Source organism: Coturnix japonica, chromosome 3 (genome assembly GCF_054131305.1).
Source record: "Coturnix japonica strain WE chromosome 3, WE-NBRP24, whole genome shotgun sequence".
Classification (NCBI taxonomy): Eukaryota; Metazoa; Chordata; class Aves; order Galliformes; family Phasianidae; genus Coturnix; species Coturnix japonica.
The window spans coordinates 75,436,534-75,459,672 of NC_140665.1; the positions used below are offsets into that span (position 1 = coordinate 75,436,534).

The 23,139-nt window shown below is 36.4% G+C and overlaps 1 protein-coding gene across 7 annotated transcripts in view; it reads left to right on the forward strand.

Annotated features, from left to right (window-relative positions):
- PHIP (PHIP subunit of CUL4-Ring ligase complex) overlaps nt 1-20,971 on the forward strand; it is a 98,143-nt gene extending 77,172 nt beyond the window's left edge. For 4 of the 7 annotated variants that reach the window (XM_085541956.1, XM_085541960.1, XM_085541959.1 and 1 more), the window contains 13 exons: nt 2,412-2,523; nt 2,724-2,785; nt 3,709-3,864; nt 5,161-5,281; nt 7,154-7,279; nt 8,536-8,608; nt 8,977-9,027; nt 9,387-9,554; nt 10,732-10,884; nt 12,169-12,332; nt 12,797-13,080; nt 13,399-13,560; nt 14,693-20,971. In XM_085541956.1, the coding sequence (XP_085398082.1) occupies nt 2,412-2,523; nt 2,724-2,785; nt 3,709-3,864; nt 5,161-5,281; nt 7,154-7,279; nt 8,536-8,608; nt 8,977-9,027; nt 9,387-9,554; nt 10,732-10,884; nt 12,169-12,332; nt 12,797-13,080; nt 13,399-13,560; nt 14,693-15,336 (2,276 nt within the window). In that variant the 3' untranslated portion in view covers nt 15,337-20,971. The remainder of the gene's footprint in view (nt 1-2,411; nt 2,524-2,723; nt 2,786-3,708; nt 3,865-5,160; nt 5,282-7,153; nt 7,280-8,535; nt 8,609-8,976; nt 9,028-9,386; nt 9,555-10,731; nt 10,885-12,168; nt 12,333-12,796; nt 13,081-13,398; nt 13,561-14,692) is intronic. The other 3 variants (XM_085541958.1, XM_015859017.3, XM_015859018.3) reach the window with 3 other exon arrangements.
- The last annotated feature ends 2,168 nt before the right edge of the window (nt 20,972-23,139 follow it).

Below are 23,139 nucleotides of genomic sequence, written 5' to 3' on the forward strand. Positions count from 1 at the left end.
AAATTATAACTAGAATACTTTTTTTCCCAGTTCTTTCAGACCTGCTTATTATATATGGAAATACAGAAACACTTTTTGAACCATTTGAAATTTATCTCTAGACTGTTCAAAGAAAATACCCTTCATATCTCTTTTTACTTGCCTAAGTGTTGGATACTGGAGAATGTTTGTAACTGGTGTGTATTCCAGTTAGATCTACTTCCTAGTCAACTTTTCAGTACAACAGCAATGATCACCTTTTAACAATGTTATCAAACAAGGGGGAGAAAACAATTCTTTATTTTCTTTCAGGCGGTCAAGAAATAAACATGTTCTTATTTGTAAGAACACTCATAGATTGTCCCTGAAATTGAAAGATTGAGCAAGTATTACTAATTCTTCAGAGCTCAGGATGAACTCTTCCCCTAAGAGAGAAATTTGATTTTGATACCATGTTTTAAGAATTATTAGGCAACACGTATATAGGTATGATATTAAACCAACTTTCAGAGTTTTTGTAAACTAGCACTACTTGGCCTACAGATTGAATTCCTGCATTTCTTCTATTCAGGAGCTGTGAGTAGCATATACAAGGCTGACTTTATATAGTTTTTAATACTGAGAGTTGCTGAGGTTTAAGTCTATCTTAAGAGAATACACTTATAAAGGTTGAGGAGTGATAAGTTTTTCTTTCTTCTCAGGTATGTATTTATTGCATCTCATTGTCTTCTGGTTGAACTAGAATACTAATATTTGAGCTAAAAAATATTCTGGTAGGATTAATTGAGCACTTGCTATTTATTGAAGACAGGTACACATGCATATCTCATGGATGGCAGCCACTGTAAGTTTAGCATATATTTTATAATTCCACCAAGCTGACATTGTCTGGTGACATTCAGTTTGGGAAAATTATATTAAATCCCTCTTTTTAATAAGAGTTTTTGATCTAATGTCTACATAGATAGTTTCCATGAATCCCATGGAAGTGGTCATGCAGAGGGCAAAATAACGGTCGAAGGGATCTGTCTGTGGGCATTTTCAATTATGTGCTCTTCTTACCTTAGCATTCTGTCCACAGGAATGCTGCAGCTCTTGAAAAAATGCAAAGAGACAGCTGGTATATATTCCCTTATGTGGTTTTGAACTGCTTAATGCTCAGCAAGTGCTCACAATCATACCTACTCATGTCTCTAAAACTGATCGCTGGGGAATGCCATGTAGGGAGACTGTTCTGTAAGTGCTCTTCAGGCTGCTCTGTTGTACAGAATACAGCATCAACCCTTATTTTCATTTTGGAGGTTGCATTTCAGATTTTGCTGGTATGAATTAGTTCGCTCTGTTACTTTCAGTACACTTAGCACTGAATGGAAGTTTTGTATTTGTTATATATATTTGCAATCTATTAAAAAAATAAGTGCAGCAAAGAAAGCAGAACATCTTGAGAATATCTGTAGTCATTAATAGTTCAGACAACTACAGCAAGTGTTTGAGCAGAAGGTTGTGGGCTTTTTCCTCTGTCTGTGTTTATCGGAGGGGGGAAAAAGCATTGCAGAAGGCTAGAAAGTGGTGTGCATAGTCTTCAAACCTCTTGAAAACAGGAGTATGCAGTTCTTGGAATCTCAGATAATTTAAATGATCTTTGTTTTTGCACTGAGGTAAATGATTCGCTAAAATTGTTTCTAAATTCTGTAGCATGTTTTATGGGAAATGTTAAAAATTACGATGACGTGTGTTCCTTGCCTTCTGATGTGTAACTCTTTAAATAATGCTTCTGACCTTTTTGCTTAGCTCTACGATTGCGTTACAATAGTGAACCATTTCAAGTCAACATAAATGACTCTGCAAACCTTTTGAGGAATCTTTAATGAATTTAAGTTCTTCTACCAGGCAGATTGCCTGCAGAATAAAGGAAATGAGCCCCTGAGTTGCAGTTGGAAATTGTTTATGCACGTAGCTGAAAAACACTTCAGAAACCAAGGAGAATGAGCTCAGCAGCATGTAAAAGTATTCCCTGTACAGATGTGTCAGTGCGTAGTTATTTTAAGATAGCATGTGGCATTTAATGCGAGTAGATTTTAGTCTTGAAGGCGCAGCATTGCAATGTCCTAGTTCTATATGAAATGAAGAAATGTGTTCATATATCAGGGTCATGGAATTATATTTTCAAGCCACTGATTGTTTTTATTTATGCCCGTTCTTAACGGCTTCATTTTGATTTAAAGGCAACCTTCACAAATAATTCAAGATTTTCATTGTGGTTGTTTTTTCATTTGTTTCTTTAAATAATGTGATTTGTATTTGCTGATGCTGCAAGCATTCAAAGGGATTTCTCTATTCAAGAACAAGCTGAAGGTATCTGTGAACTGATTTTCTTCAGAGGGGAAAAAAGGTGCCCTGTATTGATGAAATTATTTTGTGTTCTTACCCAGGTGACCGCTTCAGATCAGTAATAGATGATGCCTGGTGGTTTGGAACAATTGAAAGCCAGGAACCTCTTCAGCCCGATTATCCCGACAGCTTATTTCAGTGCTACAATGTCTGGTTAGCAAACTTATCTTCAATCTATTATAATTAAATATTTCATTTGACGTATTGACTGAGCAACTTCCTCTCATTAAATTCAGTCATGCATCTCACTGTACCAGTTTATTACAATAGTCTGTTAAATCTAAGTAAGTTATGTTACAAACATTTAATTACTTTAAGCAATATTAGTAATTTAAATGTGGTTATTTTTTAAGCTGGGATAATGGAGATACTGAGAAGATGAGTCCCTGGGACATGGAGCTGATACCAACTAATGGTATGGTACATTATTAATTGAATCTGCTTTAAGAGTGTATATAAAGAAGTAAAAAATGTACAATTTCACCTTTTAAGGAGTGGAGGCCCGCAAACCATTGCATTTAAAGAAATCTATTAAGATATGTATAGTATAGTGTGTATATATATATATATATACTATTTATAATTGGTAATTCTTATAAATAAGTCAAAATCTAGACTGATAACATGACTAGAGTAAATATCTACAACAAGCAGATGGCTGAATCTGAATTTATCTTCACTGCATCCACGAATGCTGTCTTGTGTTATAACTTCCTTTTAAAAAAATGAATAGCAGTGTGCATTGTTCTCTGAAAAACAACCTGTTACATTATGAGTTCTCAAATTTAGTAGGTCATTAAGAATGCCAGACTGATGGCACCTCATTTTGCTTGCTCAGAAGTTCTGCTTTTAATATTTGGCTTGTGAAAATTCACAGTGTTGAATCCCTCCATTATTGAATTCCTCTGTGGAGACTGTTTCAGTGTCTTAACACTGATACCATTATCTTAAGCTACGTCTGAAATTCATCCACTTCAAATCTTAGCTGCATTACCAAGAATTTGGGGTTTTAAGAAACAAACATAAACTTTAATTATGATAAAAGTTTACCCTAATTGGTTGTAAAATAAATTCTGCAGTTAGCTTTTTGGAAGGCAGTAAATCTAGTGTAATGGAGGATTTGTGAACCAAATTGCATCGTAAAGACTTAAATTTAAAATACAGCAATAGAAAGGATACTGAATGATTTGCTCAAAGCATTTTTAATACAAAAACAATGTATTTGTCTTGATTAGTGATGGTCTATATTTTGAATTAATTTTTCTTAATTTAGTAGATACTTATGTATCCTTAGTTACAAAGATGAATATTTCATTGAATTTCTGTGTTATGTTCTAGCTGTGTTCCCAGAAGAACTGGGGACTAGTGTTCCTTTAACAGATGAAGAGCGCAGAACACTGCTCTATAAACCTCTGGATGGAGAGTGGGGCTCCAGGACGCGAGACCAGGAGTGTGACAGAATTATTGCAGGCATAAACCAACTCATGACTCTGGGTAAGTCTGGAATATTATTGAAAGCGTTTTTGTATGTTTTACAGATTACAGTTCATGTATACTTCTGAAATTACAAAAATCAGTTACTGCTAATGTTGCAAAATAATAATAACAATGATGCACTTTCTATTTGATTAAATGGAGCAGAACTTTATCATTGCACATTTTAAATTTTCATGTAGTGACTACGTACAAAGACTTGAACATTCTCCTAATTGTAAAAAGTAGTTATTATTATTATTTTTTTAGTAACTTGGACACATATGAGCAGGGTTGGGTATATATAACATGTAGGTAAAAACAAGTACTTGATTTTTCATGTTAGCTACTCAAATTACTTACTAGGGTTAGGAGTGCCAGCCTTATGCTAATCAGAATATTAACTGTGCTACAGGTAGATAGGAAAAAAACCCTCTTGCTTAAAGAATGGGTGGATACCTGTGTCCAGGGTTCTCCTTTGTTAGCCTTGTTATAACTCCACTTTTTTTCTCCCACATCACCTTAGTTGTGTCTGAAAAAAACAGAAGTTCTGTAAAAGCAAATATTGAGGGTAAAGTAATTGATTAAGTTATGAAAAGCCACTCACTATTTGGATGTAGAACAATTACTCTTTAGAATCAGAAGGCAGCTTTTGATAAGGTAATTGTTAAAACACTACACACATCACTGTAACATTTGTATGATGGATGTGTGAGCTCGGGATACATCAGTGAAATACAGGCTGAATCACAAATGTTTGTGTATTCTGTGATAAGTCAGCTGTCTCTGATCTTTGTGTAACAATGATCATAAGTTACAAATATGTAAGTTGCCAAAGAGTTCTGATTTTGAATTATGTTCAAAAATCCTAGAAAACTATTAATTTTTGAAATGCTTCTGACTTTCGAGTATTCTACATTATGACTCATTTGATGTTATAAGAAGCTTTCTTTTGCTTCCAAAATTCATATGTAATACACTAATCCAAATGTATGTATGTTTAAATTTACTTTTCGAATGGGTGTATTTTGTATTCACTTGCTGTGTCCCTGAAGAGCATGGTGCTTCATGCATAACAGGACGGGTAGGCAGTGCAGCACTTGTGCTGGAGGCATACATGTCAGCAAATACTTTTATATGTAAGATAATACAAACTGTTCGGAGTGTCTAGCGTGGTTATTACTGTTGATTTTGGGTAAGTGCCATGTGTTTCAAACATGAATAAATAGCACATGTTGCAGGAGGAAACTTTAAAATTCTTGGAACTCTGATTGTTTTTATGGTACATAACTTGGATTTCTTTTGATTTCTGTGTAGATATTGCATCTGCTTTTGTGGCTCCTGTGGATCTTCAAGCTTACCCAATGTACTGCACTGTTGTGGCATATCCCACAGACCTGAGTACCATTAAGCAAAGGCTGGAAAGCAGATTTTACAGGTTAGAACCAAGTCTCAGTTACTGCTGTGAAATCCTGCCAACGGTGGTTTTGGTAGCTGTTAGTCTTGTTATACCCAACTGGGAAATGAGCACAGGTGTGCTTTTCTGTTTGTCTAATCTTCCAACCCAAAGGGATTGAACATCTCTTGACCAAAATGCATTTCACAATTATGTGATGTAAATTCTTTGTTGATGTCACGTGAGATTCAAATTGCAAAGTAACTTAAGTTTCCTTCTGATTTTTTTTTTTTTTTAGTGGGAGAAACCTTAGACATAAAGCCTTTGTTTTATAATGAGCTTCTGTTTGTTTGATTTTAAATCTTGCATTATCACTTTGAGACATGAAATGGAGCATAGATTCTTAAATTACTGGCCCTGAAATTCTAAATGGTTGGACAGTAACAAAAGTAATTTGTAAGCTTTATGTGATTTTGACTTTTTATCTTAACTGTGATTGCAATCACAGTTAAAAATTGTAAAATTGCAATTTTTATTTGCAGCAAAAATATAGTCCATTCAGGAGGAGTTTCCTTTTAAATACTTCTTTTTCTTGTCTTTGAAATTTTATGGCTTGCAGTTGCATCTCCCTCTAATGCTTTTGTTGACTTCATCTGAATAGGACAAGGGGAAATAGTTCTGAGCTAGAAGGAGAGGACATTTAGATGGTATACAAGGAAAAAGCTTTTTTACAGGAAGGGTGGTGAGGCTCTGAAACAGGTTGCCCAGAGAGGTGGTGGATGCTCCATCCCTGAAGACATCCAGAGTCAGGCTGGACAGGGCTCTGAGCACCCTGTAGGCTATAGGTGTCTGTTCATTGCAGGGGGGAGCTGGACAAGCTGATCTTTGAGGGTCCCTTCCAACTCAAACATTTCTGTGATTCACAGCATGTTGATTTGGGCCACATTTCATTTAGTTCCTAGAAATTCACATGTACTGACTGGAGATGATACTCTAAAAGGAAGTCACACTTCTAGTTTTTAAAGGATGCTTAGGTTTTCTATTTTATAATGCCCTAATGCACATACATCTATTTCCATGTTCATTGTGTGATAATCTAGGTTTGGCTTTTCTAATGTCCTGCTGCATCATCAGCAGTGGCAAAGAGTTTTCACTGGGGTTTGTTTCCTTTTGTCAGAAGCAATAGTTATTTTTGGTCATTGGCATAGCTTCTTCAATAAATTGGTTTTTAGTAGTTTGTAGGATTGCCTGGGCTTGGTTAGCTAATAAGTATTGCCTTGTGTATTCCAGTGAATTATTTTCCTTTAATGTGTGCAGGAATGGCAATTCAGATTGCTTGTGATGTCCTCAGCTTTTCATGAGGCCTTGCCTGTAGGGCATTATTCCTCTTCTGAAACAAGAGTCTTGGAATGCCAGTGTGTTTCTATAACACACAGACATGCACACCACTTATTTTGCTTTTTTTTATACACTGTTTGTCACAATATTGTGACTATTCCTTAGTTAGATCATTAAATCAGATCTATGTGAGGAATTCTGATCATCGCCACCTATTAGAATAAGATGTGTACTTTTAATACATTTTCATCATTACGGTTTTGGTAACTCTCAACTGTGAGAGTTAAGAAGTGGTACATGCTGGGTTATTTATATCATAAAGGATTAGTAATAGCTAAAGCATTACAGCTGAATCTTTCTGGGAAGTGCAGGCTGTCTGTGTGATGTCCTGCAGAACAATGTGCCTGAGTGTATGTGGGTTTTTTTGATTCAATGTCGAAAGATTCACAGGATAATACATTGGAAGAAAAACATGAGGCTTTTTCTCCTCTTTTATAATTCATTGTTAGAAATGTAGCCTGTTTGATACTGCTTTTTTTTCCTCCATGGTCTTAACTCCTGCTCTTTCTTATGCAGGCGACTTTCTTCACTGATGTGGGAGGTCCGATACATAGAACATAATACACGCACATTTAATGAACCTGGAAGCCCTATTGTCAAGTCTGCCAAATTTGTCACAGATCTTCTGCTGCACTTCATAAAGTGAGTTTCTTAATACATCTCTTGTCTCTTGCCAAGGTATTTAGCTCTTTGGAATATGAATTACGAAGAGGTGGTTCTGTAGCTTCAATAAGCCAGGCGTCTGCTGCTAGGGCAGAAAAAAAGAGAGTTTGTGTTGACAGAACAAGAGTACATTAGGTTGCAAAACAAGATGAAGTTTTATAATACACTAACTGGAGACTTTTTACTACATAATAAACATGGGTCTGAGTATCTGTGGAATGATGGATGTATTTAATTGTATTAGTGCCTTTCTTAGGATAAGTGGGAATTTAATTCTAAAATCTTTACAGCTGAAAGTGCCTGAAAGTGATGGTTGTTGTACACAATAAAAATGGGAGTCAGTAGATACAGTCTTAAACCTCTTTCGTGACTGTGATCTAAAGCTTGCTAGAGCTTATTATGCCTGCTGTCCTGATTTGCTTGTAGGCAGTGAATGCATCTGCTTTTACATGGTTGAAATGGCAAGATGCTTTATTAGTTGAACAAAATCTTAGTATGTTCCTTTAAAAACATTAGAATTATATGACTTACCTGAAAAATCTAAGGCTTCTGTAGCCACTCATAAATCTCTGAGGTTTGCACTGCCTTTGATTTCTGACACTGGCAGAAACAGTGAAGTATACTTAACTGCATCAGATGTTAGTTATAGTGAAACCCACCTTTAGGGACAGATGCACACCTGAAAGACTTCACTGTAATAAATTTAGTTCTTTAATGTCTTTATCCTCCATAGCTTCTTTTCTTTTGATTAATTAAGCACATTGGTGTTATTAAAATTGTGTGTTTTTAATTGACTTACCTAAATTACTGCAACACATGGCTATTCTTATTTAATAATGGTCTACTTGTGCCAATTAATATACTCATTTAAGTGAGCTAGAAACACAAATAAAGTGTTTCTAATAAAGCTGAATAGGCTCCGAAGCCCTTTATGTAGTATAATACATTTTCCTAATGTTAATAAGCTCATGGGTAAGGGATTACAGTTTTTCATTTTGAAATGTCACTGTTAAACATTCTATGTTTTATGGAATATAGAAAACATTTTGCAGCTTCTGAGCAGTAATTAGCTTTTCTTATTAATGTGGTCCTCTAAGTATTCCTAAGGCACTAAACACTGTATCACTTCATTTAAGCATGACTTCATGAATATTGTCCTTAATCTATGCAAAACACAGTTGATCTCGTAGATGAAGGATGAAAAATAACACCAGTATGTATTTCTTTTTCTACAGAGATCAGAGTTGCTATGACATCATTCTATTATACAACGCAATGAAGAAGAAAGTGTTGTCTGACTCTGATGAGGTAAGTGGTTGTGTCTTGAATGTTGTCAGTGTTAGATGGGAGAAATGAGACTGAAGCATTTTTCTCACTTGATGCAAAAGTACTTTGTTCTGTCACTGTAATAGAGTAGGGAATATTGCCAATTAGATGTTTCTTGTTAGTTGGGAAACTGGTAAAACTCCAGCTTCCTCTCTTCCTGTAGCACAGAGGGCTTTTCCTTAGACTTCTGAGAGATTCTCAGAACTGACAGTAGCACAAAATGCTTTCTAGAGAGACGTGGATAGAATTGTTAAGTCTCAAATTACGAGGTGAAGTATGAAAGAACTTACCTACTCATCTGTGCTTATATTTCTTTAACATTTTTATGCAACTCGTTATCTTACTCAAAGGAAGAAGAGAAAGATACAAATGTGCCAGGAACTTCCACTAGAAAAAGAAAGGTAAAAACATATTTTGTTGTTTATAGTGCATCAAATAATATGAAATGTCTTTGTAAACAAACGGGATTTAAAATTGCATGTCTTTAATTGTGTAATCTCGTCTTTTGGAAAGTTTTGAACTGATTGTGACTGAAGCGTTGCTCTCCTGAGTTGTCATTGTAAAAGAATTTCTGCATGTGCTGTTTGGGGTTGGACTCAGTGATCTCTGGAGGTTCCTTCCAGCCTCTGCAGTTCTATGATTCTGTGATTCTGTTGCACGTTATTAATTAATTAATGAGAACTTGTGTCCTGCAGGGTACACTTTACATTTGGTTTTGTAAAAAAAAAAAAAAAGAGGTGGTTTATTGAATAAGTACCAGACAATACTGTCATTTCAGGATCATCAGCCAAAGAGGCGGCTACGTAATAGAGCCCAATCGTATGACATTCAGTCATGGAAGAAGCAATGCCAGGAGCTGCTGAATCTCATTTTTCAGTGTGAAGACTCTGAACCATTTCGGCAGCCAGTGGATCTCCTTGAATATCCAGTGAGTGTTTGAGAACAGGAAGGTTGATTATAATGGAATAGTCTGGTTTTTTTACATTGTGACCATTTTTTCACCTTATTTAACTGAGACTTCAGGCAGTGTTATTGACAGAGCTTTTCTATCAGTGCTTGATTGCCACCTTATAATAACATTTATTATCTCTTTAATTTCAAAATAAAATGTACATCTCTGCTCTCTTAAAAGAGATGACTGTGTTATTAAGTGCACAGCTTTTGAGATTAAGATGCCTGTATCCTTTTCTGGGTGAAAAATGGTCATATATGAAGTGAATATGTCTGGCTGCTTGTTGTGACAGATATTACTGTGGCACATTTTTTATTTTCATTTCAGAAGTATACAAACTAAGAGTAATTTTCATATCACAGTCATCAAGACTGATGGGGAAAAAGTATCCTTTGAAGCACTGCAGTGAAATATTAACTGTAATAGCAATAACAACTTTCTGCCTGGATGATTTCACTGGAATGAAAATAGCTATGAGCAGCCAGTTGTGAAAACTGAATGTTTTAACACAAAAGTCTTGTTGCCTTGGATCTCCGTTCTCTAAAGAATCTGATTAAACTGGGAGAAATAATTTGTCTCAATTAGAAAACCAGAAAGGATTCTCTCTCAGAAGTCAGTGGTTAGGTTGGTCTTGATGCTCTGGTAACATTTGTTCACTGTAGTTTTGATGCTGTACACACCATCATTTTTGAAGAAACTTTTACTTCATGCTGTGGCTAATTACGAGTAGCCACCCTTTGTGATTCAGATCCTCGAATGAGCAGATAAGTAAGGAGCACCTTACTGGGTTTGAGCATGAAATGCTCTCCTCCCTAGCTTTTAACATTCAGAGTTGCTTGCACAGGTTGCGTGCGTTCTGATGGATTAACTCAACATTGTGTGGGTTTTGAGCTTCATATCATATTAAAGTTCTCCCATTTCTTTTATGGCCTAGTAAAAATTCTGTGATTGGTTTGAATGGGATCTGTGCATTTTTCATTATTTCAGTATTAACTTTCTTAAACTGTCAGATTTCTATCCAGGTTTCAGCAGAAATACACCAAGACTGTCATCAGATTGAAATATTCAAACTGCATGTTTTAATGCTAGTATGTGAAAACAATACAAACTTTAACAGATGTATCAGAAATGTTAATACTTTGTTTTTTAACAGGATTACAGAGATATCATTGACACACCCATGGATTTTGCTACTGTTAGAGAAACACTGGAAGCTGGTAACTATGAGTCTCCAATGGAGTTGTGTAAAGATGTGAGACTTATTTTCAGCAATTCAAAGGCTTACACACCAAGTAAAAGATCAAGGGTAAGACTTGATTATATCAAAGAGCAAGGTTTTTGGAGTAGATCTAGATTCTGTTGTGATGTTACTTTCCCTACCTGCTAAAACCAAGGCAGGAGAATTCTGGTCATTGCTTTGGATTCAATGTGGTTTCAATGGTTCTTTTGTCATTGTAAGCTTCTTTTCCATGTTCTTCCTACTGGACTGTGTTATTAGAATTAAGTTTGTAGCTCCTTTGTATTTTACTTAGAAGCAAAAGTGGAGTGTTTTGTGGTTGGGCATTTTAATACTCTGGAAACTCTGCTCTCATGCATAGGCATGGCAGTGTTTTTATTCTCACTCTTACAAGTTAGTGATATTTTTAGTTTCTTACTCTGCATCACTAATGCTTTTCTTGAAAAGTAAATGTAAAATCCATTGGATTTTTTTCTCTTGGCATGTCAGACATACACTTGTATCTATTTTTTATATATTTTCACACATTTTATGCGTTTTCTTTGGATGTCTCCAGAAACACTCTCAGTATCTGTCACTTTCACTGTTTAGTCTGGCTATCAAATAATATGGTATGTCATGGGGTGGGCAACTGTTGCAATATTATTTTTATGTTTCATATTTCAAGACTTTTCTGTGTCCCTTCTTAAAGTGTTTAGTCAGTTCATTTATGAATTTTTTTTTCCAGAATTTATAGCAACTGTGTGCCATCAGTTAGCTGTGATCTAAAGTGAGTTGCATTGTGTCTCTCTGTAAGCTGTCCAAGAACAGAGGAAAAAAAAAAAAAGAAAAGAAAAGAAAAGAAAAAAAAAAGAAAAATGAATGCCTACATAGTTCTAATTCATCTGTCATAGTTATTGCAACCAGCTCACCAGTAGTACTAATTTATCTGTAAGAGGAATAAAGGGGTGCTCAAATTTAGGATGTATGGGTTCAACGTAATGCAGAAAAAAAATTAGTTTTCTAGACCCTGGGTATGACCAAGTAAATTCCAGTAAGGATCCTTCTCTGTTGTTTCCTCAAAAGCTAGAAAGGAATACATTCTAGAACGGCTGTTGGAAAGTGACAGCTGGAAACATGGCTTTTCTGCATTTTCCTTTTGCTTGTGTGTGCTCTTTAGTCATAATATACTTCTTGTACTCTGAAAACAGTTGCTGCAAAATGGATTACTGTTGCAAGAAACTGTATATTTCTTTAAAACATTTCCATGTTGGCCTGTACCCTTTTCTAGCTATTGCAGCACAGTAGATAAATAAACAGATGCTTTGGAAGAATAGAAAACTTGCTCATTTAGTGCCTTTTTTTCTTTTTTAGATCTACAGCATGAGTTTGCGCCTTTCTGCTTTCTTTGAAGAACATATAAGCTCTATTTTGTCAGATTATAAATCTGCCCTGCGCTTTCATAAAAGAAATACAATAAAGAGACGAAGGAAAAAAAGAAGCAGAAGCAGCTCAGTTTCCAGTAGTGTTGCATCGAGGTACGTTCATTTCTTTACGGTCTTTGTGAAGAGCTGTGCATGTTTGACATACCTGAATAGAAGTTAGTGTGGTGGTTTCTTAATACTTCCTTTACTGACCCCTCTGTTGCAGAATGATAGCTTTTAAATGCAAGTTGGTATGGGGTGGGAGGTTTTAGACCTTTAACTGGAGCTATCCCTAGTGTAAGTGCTGAACATGTACAGTAAATCAACATTGTGAGGATAGTGATGGCTTCATGCTTTGTCATATACCTGTAGCATGTATTGTGATCCTTTCCTAAAGATATACTTTTCAAAGACTCAAAACTACAGAAATTTCTTCAGAAAACATCATATCTGCAACCTACGTGATACAAAGACGATTGTATTTCTCCTGTGGTCTCAGACACTAGTATTTATTTTTATGTATTCCTGTACAGCATAAGAGTGGTCATCCGAGTTTCAAATTGTTACTTCTTTTGCAGTCCTGAAAGGAAAAGGAGATTAATAAAACCTCAGCTGAAGGGAGAACCTTCTGCCTCCTCCTCTTCATCTTCTATGCCTGTGCGATCAACAGCACTGAGGCATGCCCCACCTCAGATGAATGGAAAAGCAGCTGAAACCTCTTCTCTTGTAAGGACTAGAAGCAATAGGGGGATAACGGATGTGGCTTCTCCAGAGCAACCATCTACTTCTTCAGGAGGAAAGCCTTTAACAATAAAGCCTTTAATTACAAAACCTAATACTACTGCAGCGTCAGGAAAGTCAGGTGAGTTGCTGGAGTTATTTTTCCTGCTCACTTTTTTTATACAGAGAATATCTCTAAACATAAATGTTGCTTTTTGGAAGATGTGTTTGTCTCAGTTAAGACTGGTGTTTTCAAGCCTTGAGGTTCATCAGCAAAAAATTGAACAGATTAAGGTATGTTACTTAATCCAGGAAACTTTTTTCACTTCTTAATCACAGATTCAAGTTTCTTTCCTGTGGTATCCTTTTTAGACAGATAAGATTAAAAATGTTATCAAGTATTTTTATAAATATATATATGTTTCTTTTCTTTTTATCCTTTTCTTTTTATCCCTTCTAGTACTGGAGAATTCAACCAAACATTCCAAGAACCAGAATATTTTACCAGTCTCCAGCCAATCTGATAACAGTCATAACACTAGGAATAACTCCACAAAAGAAAATCCCGAGAAAGAGAAGCCACTCAAACGCAAAGTAAAATCCTCTGCTGTTAATCAACAAGGTACGAAGTTTCTTTGGAAAACTTCCCCCCCTATACACCTTTTTGTTCATGTAGTGGCTGTATTTGCACTTCAGACTTTATAATTTACAAGTAGGATAATTAATATATGTTATGATTTTGCAGAATAAGGAAGTCTAATGGAATAATTTGGTCACAGTTTTCTTCTTGATAATTAACATGATTTTTATTGCTCACAGCACCATTTGCATGGTGTGGTAATACTGTTGTCAAGCCAATTTTGATATGTTAAATTATCTTTACATGCTTTCTCACAAAGGCCTCAGTTGTTACTATATGGCATGGCAGAGCATGTGCCTGTTACATGGCCAGAGGACTGGTCACATAAATTCCTGATGTCTGTGGCACAACCATTCAATAAAAAGAGCTGTGTGCTACTAGTGCTTTATCATACTATGAATCTGATCTTGGTCATATTTTAGGCAAGGGCTGTGGTATCAGAGAACCTCTGTAAGACGTCATGTTTTGCACGAGCAGGTTCAGTACCACTCAGCAAGGAAAACCTTCATACAGTTCTCCAAATGTCTCCTTCTGACATTTGTCTGATGAGACATCTTAGCAAACTGCGTAGTTTGTGAGGTTTTTTTTTTCGTTTTTTTTTTTGTTTGTCTCACACATTTCTAACCTTTTCCTCACTTATTTTTGTAATAAGCTTAGTCTAATGAAATCACTACAAAAGATGATACCTTGGGCTGTAAACAACTTTCATATATCTAGAGATGACCTGCTGTGAGACATTCCATATCCTTGCAGCAGTGCTTTATGAGCAACTTTTTGCTGTTACAAATAACAAGTATGAATTTTTGATCACTTCTTTTGCATCAGCCAAGAAAAAGGCTGTACCTGTTCTTCTTTTCTTTTTGTTCTGTATTTTTTTTCTCCTTTTTTTTTTTTTTTGTCTCAAGCTATCTTGAATTAAGACCAGCTAGAAGTTAGTCATTGTTGTCTATTGATATGAAACTCTTTGAGTTATACTTGGGTCTCTTGGATCTGATAATCACTTTGGATCCATTCAGATATTTTACTAGATGTTTTGTTAGTGCAGTTAGAAGATAAATGCAAATCCATTACATCTTCCATATTTTCATGTTTTGTTTCATTTTGTTCTTTACAGCAGATTGCAAGAATAATGCTTTGGCATCAGGAAGCATTCAGGTAAACGGACATGGAGGGCAGCCTTCAAAGCCTCCAGTTAAAAGAGGCCCTGGACGGAAACCGAAGATTGAGGCTAATAACAGTACTTGTGAAGTGGTGCACAAGAAAAGAGGCAGAAAACCAAAAAAGCTACAAATGATTGAGCAGCAAAAGGTTTCAGAGCAGAATACAGTCCAGACCACAAAGGATGTACTAGAAGAAGCCTCTGCTTCTACTGCATGCAATTCGCTTTCTGAAAATAATATGAAGGAAGACTTGGTACAAAAAAAAGGCCGTGGGGGTAGAAAGCCAAAAAGAAAGATAAAGACGCATCCATCAGGCTCGGACCTTTTAGTTCCTGCAAATGTTAAAATGCAAACAAGAAGCAGGAGGAAAAAGATAGATGAGCCTATGGAAGAAGGGTCTGAGGAGCTTAAAGATTCTGAACCTCACATGAGAACTAGAAACCAGGGTAGGAGGACAGCCTTTTACAACGAAGATGACTCTGAGGAAGAGCAAAGGCAGCTATTGTTTGAAGACACCTCCTTAACTTTTGGAACTTCTAGCAGAGGCAGAGTCCGAAAGTTGACTGAAAAAGCAAAAGCTAATTTAATTGGTTGGTAACTTTTACCAAGTGTTTTACTTCAGAATGCTATGAAGCAGGTACAGTTAAGGAACAGCAGAACAGACTTCTGCTTCCCTGCTGCTATTATGGGCTAGAAGAATATGTTCTGATTTGGGAGAAAGATCTAGCAAAAAAGCAAACTGAAAGAACGTTCTTTGAAAGAAATATATATTTTAAACTTTTGCTATTTATTGCCCTCCAAATAGGTTATGCATTTCAACAGTCATTTTGTTCGTAGTTGAGAATAATTGAAACAGTTTCCGACTGACGTACAGAATTGAGAACTACTCCCCTCGAGTAGTGTGTAGTACTCTACACAATTAGAAAAGGTCACGGAACTTCTAATGCCACAAACTGAAAACAGAAATCTATTTTTGACCAAGCAAGGTACACTCTGATTGTAAAGTTAGGTTGCCTAGGAAGGCAGATCTTCACAAAAAGTGGCAGTAAATTCACTTACATTTCTGTTAAATACAAATACAAAAATACCAAACTTTGCTAATCTGAAAATGCTTGATTTCAGTACTGATGGAGCATTCAACTGCAAAGAAGCCTACCACAGGCTGTTGGTTTATCCAAGTTCTGCCAAACATAGCAAAAATGTAATCACAAATATATATATAGATATATATATATCCACATTGGAAAAAGTTTGACTAATGTCTAATTTTTCAGACCTTGATTCTTGTATCAATCACTAAATCTCTGTTTATTGTGCCAAAGACTGAGAATCAGTGCAGTGGAAAGCCTTTTTTCTTTTTGAGTGTCAGTACAGCATACAACTTGCAGTGAAAAAGCTGTGTATTGTTTAAAATAGTAAATTGTTAACATTGTTCTGAACTGTATCCTTTTTTGGTACTTTTGGTAGAAAATAATGCACTGGTGGGGTCCTTTGACAGAGATGTTTTAGACAAAGTGTATAATTGGTTAAAGGATTCAAGGAAATTACAGGACAGGTATGGAATTACGATGTTTACTTTCTGATCCAGATTGATTGTTGTTTCTACAACTTGAGACGTGCTTAAGAGGCTAAAATGACCTACAAAGAAGAGTGTATGTGTATATATTAATATATACATAAACACATACGTATAAAATATTTCCCAGGTATAAATTTTTTTCAGGATTTTTTAGATAGCACTAGAATTGAAAATAAATTTTAAAATGTCATACTTTATAGTTTAATTTTAAGGGGAAGATTGGTTATTTTCAATTATTAAGGTTAAAAAGGCCAAATCACTTTTTATGCAATCATGTTTTATACAGTGGTCTCATTGCACATTGCGTTTTTCTGCACTTTTTATGGTATATCACGCTGACATACGTCAATATTCACCCTAAAGAAAAATTCCATTTAATGATTGTGCCTTGTATTCTATTATTTCTTGCATCCTTAGTAAAATTAAGTTGTCTATTGTAAATGATAACTATATGACTTAGGGGAATGTATTGTTATATGTACTGCTATGGAAAAGAAGAGCAGTTATTTATTTGTTTATGGTACATTTAGTTATTTTATACCTTTACAAACAACCTTTAATACCATTTTCTATCACTTCAAAACAAACGTTGTCCAGTGTTAAGGAACAAACACGGAAGTAGTCCTATTTTCTGAAATCTGGTATGGTACAAAAATGTAACCAAATTTTTCTGACGATGCGTTATTTTGGAACTTTGGGTAGTGTGACAGATTTCTGTGTGACCCTAACTTAGCTGAAGAAATAAACCTGACATGAAACCTCAATTCCGTACACCCTTACTTTATAATGATTCTTTCTATTAGTAGCATTTTTCTTTAACAAATGACATTGACGGTATCCGGGAGGGCATACAGAATTAAAACCTTAAATTTTGCATGGATTCCATATACGTATTTGGGGCCTAATTCTTCACTCTTTATTTTCTGTTACAAAAAAAGCATTGATATTTGAGCAAAGAACACTGATACCTGGCACAAAGAGGAATGGAAAAATGCTATTGTGGATGACAAACCAGTATGCACCGTTCTCAGTTTGATGTAATTTCATTTTGTTACCAAAAAAAATGACTATAATATTCTTCCAGATCCTCTTTGAACTGTTGCGATTATAAATTTGGGGAACAGGGATCACTTTGCATTTTATTTGTTGTTCTGTATCTGTTTTTTAAGAAACATGTCTTTATTATTCAAATGGAATCACTGATCATGTGGTAAGATGAACTGTGGCTGTTCAGTTACAGTACAGCTTCCTAATTCAAAGCTAATTGCTTCTACCTGTTGATTTTGTCAATTCTCACTGATGAAGGCAATCATTTGAAAACGTGTAATTTCCTGATGTTATCTGCATTGTAATATACGAAATAGATTATATCTAAAATTCAACTTCTGTATTTACTCCATTTGTAATAATGTTTTATATGGCATGTTTATGTATATATTTATATATCAGAAATACCCTGTATGTAAGTTTTGGAGACTTAAATAATGTCTGTTCCCTTTAACACTAGGTAGAAAATTATCCATCTTCATTTTATGAGAATAGAAGGCCTTACCTACAGAACAGGGCTACTCTTCCCACCCAGTGACAGCGGTGACTTAGGCAATATTTTTAACTTCATATTACTTACATAAATGTTTTTCAAAACTTTTAAAATCAATTGTGTGTCAGTTAGGTAACTTTTAACACACACACACGCACACACACACACAATGATATTAGAAGTTAATATCAGACTTATTTAAAAGGTTTATTTTTATAATTTAGTTTCAGTAGGCTGCAAACTACTTGAGACTTCAGTCACCGTCAGACTGCATTGGGTTGGGAAAAACTGTATTATTTGGGATTGTGACACACTGTACCGAGACAGAAAAGGAGCTTTTGATGGCCAAGTTTTAAATTCCGTAATGTGAGCAATAAACTGTTGGTCAGTGTTTTGATAATGAAGAACTTGCAGCCACATACATGTTCTGTAATGCCATCCCAAGTACCTAACAACTCAGAAAACGGGGTATCAGATTCCCACGTGCTCGTTTCACATCAGCATTTTAAATATTACATAGGTTCGTAGTCGTATGTGATCAGATGATTTTACAAACCTGGTAGCAATTAACACACATTCATTGCATTCATTTATATTTACATGAAGATACTGTTCTTATATTTCTGCTCTACGCTGGGGAACGTTCCAATTGATATTGACCACTGAGTGGTATCTTAATAGCAGTGTGTTTTCTGACTGCAGATGAGGAAGTAATTTCTGTTTCTGTGATACCGGTGTGCTTTAAATGTGTAACAGAAATCATTGTACTCGTGCCTACATATTATACAACTCTTCTGCCACTTTGTTTCTGTTGTTAACGTGTTATCCAGGAACTGAACTTAAATCTTACCGCTATATTGATCATTGATGTCAATACTGACTGGAGTTCATTGTCGCTCAGCAATGACAGTGGTACGACTCTACAGAAATATGTCTTCCTCCAGTGGTTGGACTGCCGTGTGATATATTTGCATATGTTGCTTTGTACAGTGTCCGGTTTGTACGTGTGATCAGTTTGTGGGTAGATTTGTAAGATTGAGTTGGTTGAGTTGAATATTACTATGACTTAATATTTGTAAAACTATTAATTGATGAAGGACCCTGATGCAGCACGTAGGATATATAATATCTATTAAAAAAAATAAATGGTAGTGTAGAGACAAATTACTCACTGTATTGCTGTACAAGTATTCGTGAGTACCAATTCTGATTCTGTGCTGGAGGCTTTTGCCTTACCAAATAGAAACGAAAAAGGCAAGACGTACAACAAAAGAACAGTCAGTCCATTTGGTAACTTGGAGCTCGTTAGTATTTCTGCACCGTGTTGTTAAATCTTTTGCTCACCTTTGTTGGGCTGAGGACTTAAAGGTCCATGATTTCAATGTAATTTCAATCTAGGCACACATTAAATGGTTGGCTGGTCCTGTAGAAGCAATAGACTTAACCAGAGACCTTTCCCCCTGTACTTAAGTGCTAGATGGGAGATTAGAGGATTTCAAGCTCACTTTAATCAACATTTGCATTTAATGTGTAGCGTGCAAATCTTGCGGAGGTAATTATAGCCTACTGCTGGTCAATCGGGATACAGAGGTATCCTAGTAATTGCGTTGTGTCCTGAGTCCTTACCTTACTCTAAGGTAGTGTCTTTTGTTCACCATAGTTACTCCAAGGTTTCTGTCTGTTTTATTTTTTAAATACAGCTGTATGTTTAAAAAAGAAACCAACTTCAGCACATCTCTGCAGCAGTGCTGTGAGGCATTGGTGGTGGAGAGCTTTCATACCTCACCTAGGAACAGCAAAAGCTCATTTTCTGTTTACAGATTCCTACATATTTTCTCCTTTTTTCCCCCCAAAGTTGCTATAACAGATTGCTTTCCAAGGGCACTTGGGCATTGAACTGATAGAAGGGCTGTTCGCTTTCTGCTGTAAATTACTGTATATAAGTGCTTGTTCGTATGCAGAATGAAGTGTATCCAATTCCATAAGGTTGGCCGAAGCTGACACTGTGTTTCCAGTAACAAATCTGGTGATGATGGTTGATGTGATTTCCTATTTTTGAGGCAGGAATACGGCTTGTACACTTGCTACTGTGTCTGGGGGAAGCAGCAGGTAGCCTGGTGTACTACAGCTGTGGCACTTGTGCTAATTCTGATGTGGGAATTTGCCATGTTATTTTACAACCCGCTAGAGAAGGAAATGCCCCAGGAAGGCTGTTTTAAAAGACTTTTTAAATTGCAGATCAAGAAGGTTAGTGCTGTTCCCCTTCCCCCTATCCCCCCCGTTTAGCTTTTAGGGGTGAGGTGGTGAGACAAGTAGCCATTTGGATCTTTTCTAATGCAGATAAATACATCAGGAAATTCACCTCAAATACGAATTATACATTTTAGAGAAGGAAGGTAGTGTTGTGCTATCAATTTCTACCCTGAAAGAAGAACAAGGTCATAAAAAAATAGGAATAGAAAGAAATGTAATACCTGGCGTGTACACACGTGCCTGTGTGATGTACATGTACTGTTCTGTGCTTACAACTGCGTGTGTTGGTTTGATGCATTGAGACCATACAGAAGTTACATTTTTGGACCATACTAAAACTGCAGAACTGGCAGACAACTGGATAATGATCACAAGCGAATTAAATTCTGTCACAACGTTGAAATATGTATAGAATTGAGCTCAACTTCAAGGAAATTACCGGGAAAGGTTAATTTTGAAACTGACACATTTTCAGATTAAAGAATTACACTTATTTTGTACAGAATTATGTAAAACACATCTGTTGTATGTAATGAGTAACAATTTTAAAAACTATAATTCCTTAGCTTTATCGAGGGGTTTGGTTGGGTTTGGTTTTTTGTTTCTCCTTTTCCTTCCAGAGTTCTGGATGATCATGTTATAACCTGAAGTATCTCACCAGGATAACAGTGCCCTTTCTTTTTGTACATAAGGATTGGAAATTTCTTTACTGTTATGTGGACACTTTCTATGTTAGTTTTGATGCATAATACTTTGAATCCTTTTATACAAACTAGAATGTATGTGTAAGAATTACTGTCACTGCAATGTAGTAACTACAAACTTATTTTTAAATAAATAGAAAACATGTTTTTCTAAGTAGTCCGACAGTGTTCGTTTCTATCTGCTGATTTACTGTGTGCTGGGGTAATTACATTCTGTGTTCTTGAAAACAGCCTGAAATCAGCTGACTTTTTTTCCTTGTGGAGCTGTGTTTCCTAATGCGTTACGTGGCTATAGACAGAATTACAGCCACAATAGAAATCAGAACTTGCTATTTTGTCAGCTCTTTCATTAAAGCTGCAGATCCGGAGGCAATATAACGGCAGTAGCATCTGGCACTGAAGATGAGATGTTGCCAGCTCTTTTAGGTTGTTTTCACACATCAGCAGGGTAACCTCATCCTGCAGGAAGCATCATCGCCCTGCCCATGTGACAGCTGCCTGCATCACAGCTACAGCAATTTGTGCAGGAACCTCTGCTTCACAGCAGCTCTCAAGCAGTTAAAAAATTGCAGGCAGAAAGAAACGCTCGATATCTCAAATTCTGCACCATGTGGATTCTGCTCAATTTCACCTGTTACTCTACTTGCTGTAACAAATGATCTCTTCTCCTCATGTACTTTACCTGTAAAGTAAAGTACCTTTACCCAAAGGAAGTGATAGCAAAACCCTGTCCAGCCAAAGAGATGCAGGTAGGGTTGCTGCTGAGCAACCAGGGGCAGTCATGATGCAGGAATAGATGTCCAGGGCTCTTATCAGAATTGCCCATGATGAGGCCTGTGGCAGTCTTGTTTGCACAGGAGAAAAATGTCTCTGGTTCCCTCAAGTACCCACATGAGTTTTAGTTAACTGTGTGTTTTGCGCTGAGAGGAAGAATTCCAGAGTTCTGACAATGCAACATACGTTTCCTCCCACATTTGTATGGAATATTGGCGCTATACATACTTGATATCACTGTGTTCTAGAAGTGGTGTTTTTTTTTCCCCTAAGCAAATCACCCCGGGTCCAGGGTTTTGGCTTTAGTTTTGTTACTGATCTTGTCTCTCAGCAGCCAATAATTTTGTTTGTTTTTCTTCTTTTAGGGAACTACACTTGAAATGATTTTATAGGAAGTTTATAGTCTTTTGTATTGAAGGGACATTGTTCAGTATAATCGTGAACACCACCTTTAGAACCCAATCATGTCCCGATTCTCTATCATCACGCATCTGTCATGTATTTTTGAACCCTACTGCAGTTGTCCTACTTGGATTAGAAAGTGAGGCTTCCTTTAGAATCGGCGCATGTAATGCTGTAATGGGATAGAAAGTACTTCAGTAATAGCAGGGTAGCAAAGTCTTTGGCTGCAGCAAATGAGAATGAGCCCAAATGCAGGAGACCCAGATGGAGAAATGAAGGAAAAGAACTGCTTTCCTTTGGAAGGCCTCAGGTAAGCAGGGATCTCCAGTGAGATGCCCTCACCTCCAGTGCCAGCCCTTAAATGAGGTCTGGAAGGGGTCCTGGCTCCACCCCTTCTGGTCACTCGGGTACATTGCATGCACCTGAGCTCCAAGGGATTGGCCCTGCCTTCCCACCAAATGCTTAATCATTGTTTCAGCCCATGACTTTGCATTTCTGCTACAGCAGGTGGCATAAATGGTGTCTGACATCTGGAAGATGCTGTGAGTGCACCAAGACTTCACTACCTTGTTAAAACCATTCAATCCTGTTGGATCATAATGCTCATTAAGTGAAGGCAATCAAGTACTGTCACTGAAGGTAGGCATTTTATTTTCAGCGCAAAAAGTTCTTGTACAAAACCCCTTGTTCTTTCTTGCTCTGGCAATCAATACACACTTACAAAAGAGCAGGTTTGTCATTTTTCCTCAAAGACAAATAAGCAAAGTGTAATGGCTGTAAAAATTGATCGATGTTTCTATTTGAAGCATGTGTGGAAATAAAAGAAGTGTCAGACAGCTAAATGCTGCAAGAAACGTGGAAGGTGGTTGGAATTCAAATAGCGTATAATTGACTTTCTGTTTAAAATTAGCAGGAAAAATAATCTGTATGAGTTTTACTACAGTGGACAGGAAACTCAAAGCCCAGAGTCCCCAGCTGTTTTTCTGTCTCACTGGCATCCTGTGTGCTAGATCTCTGCACAACAGGCTTTATTTACTCTGACAGGGGCATAGTAAGGATTAATGGATCCTCTCTCATACTCTGAAATCTTTGTGTTGGCTGAAGGGAAGCCAATATAGAGAACTGTGGAGGGCTGTTTCTAATCCATGC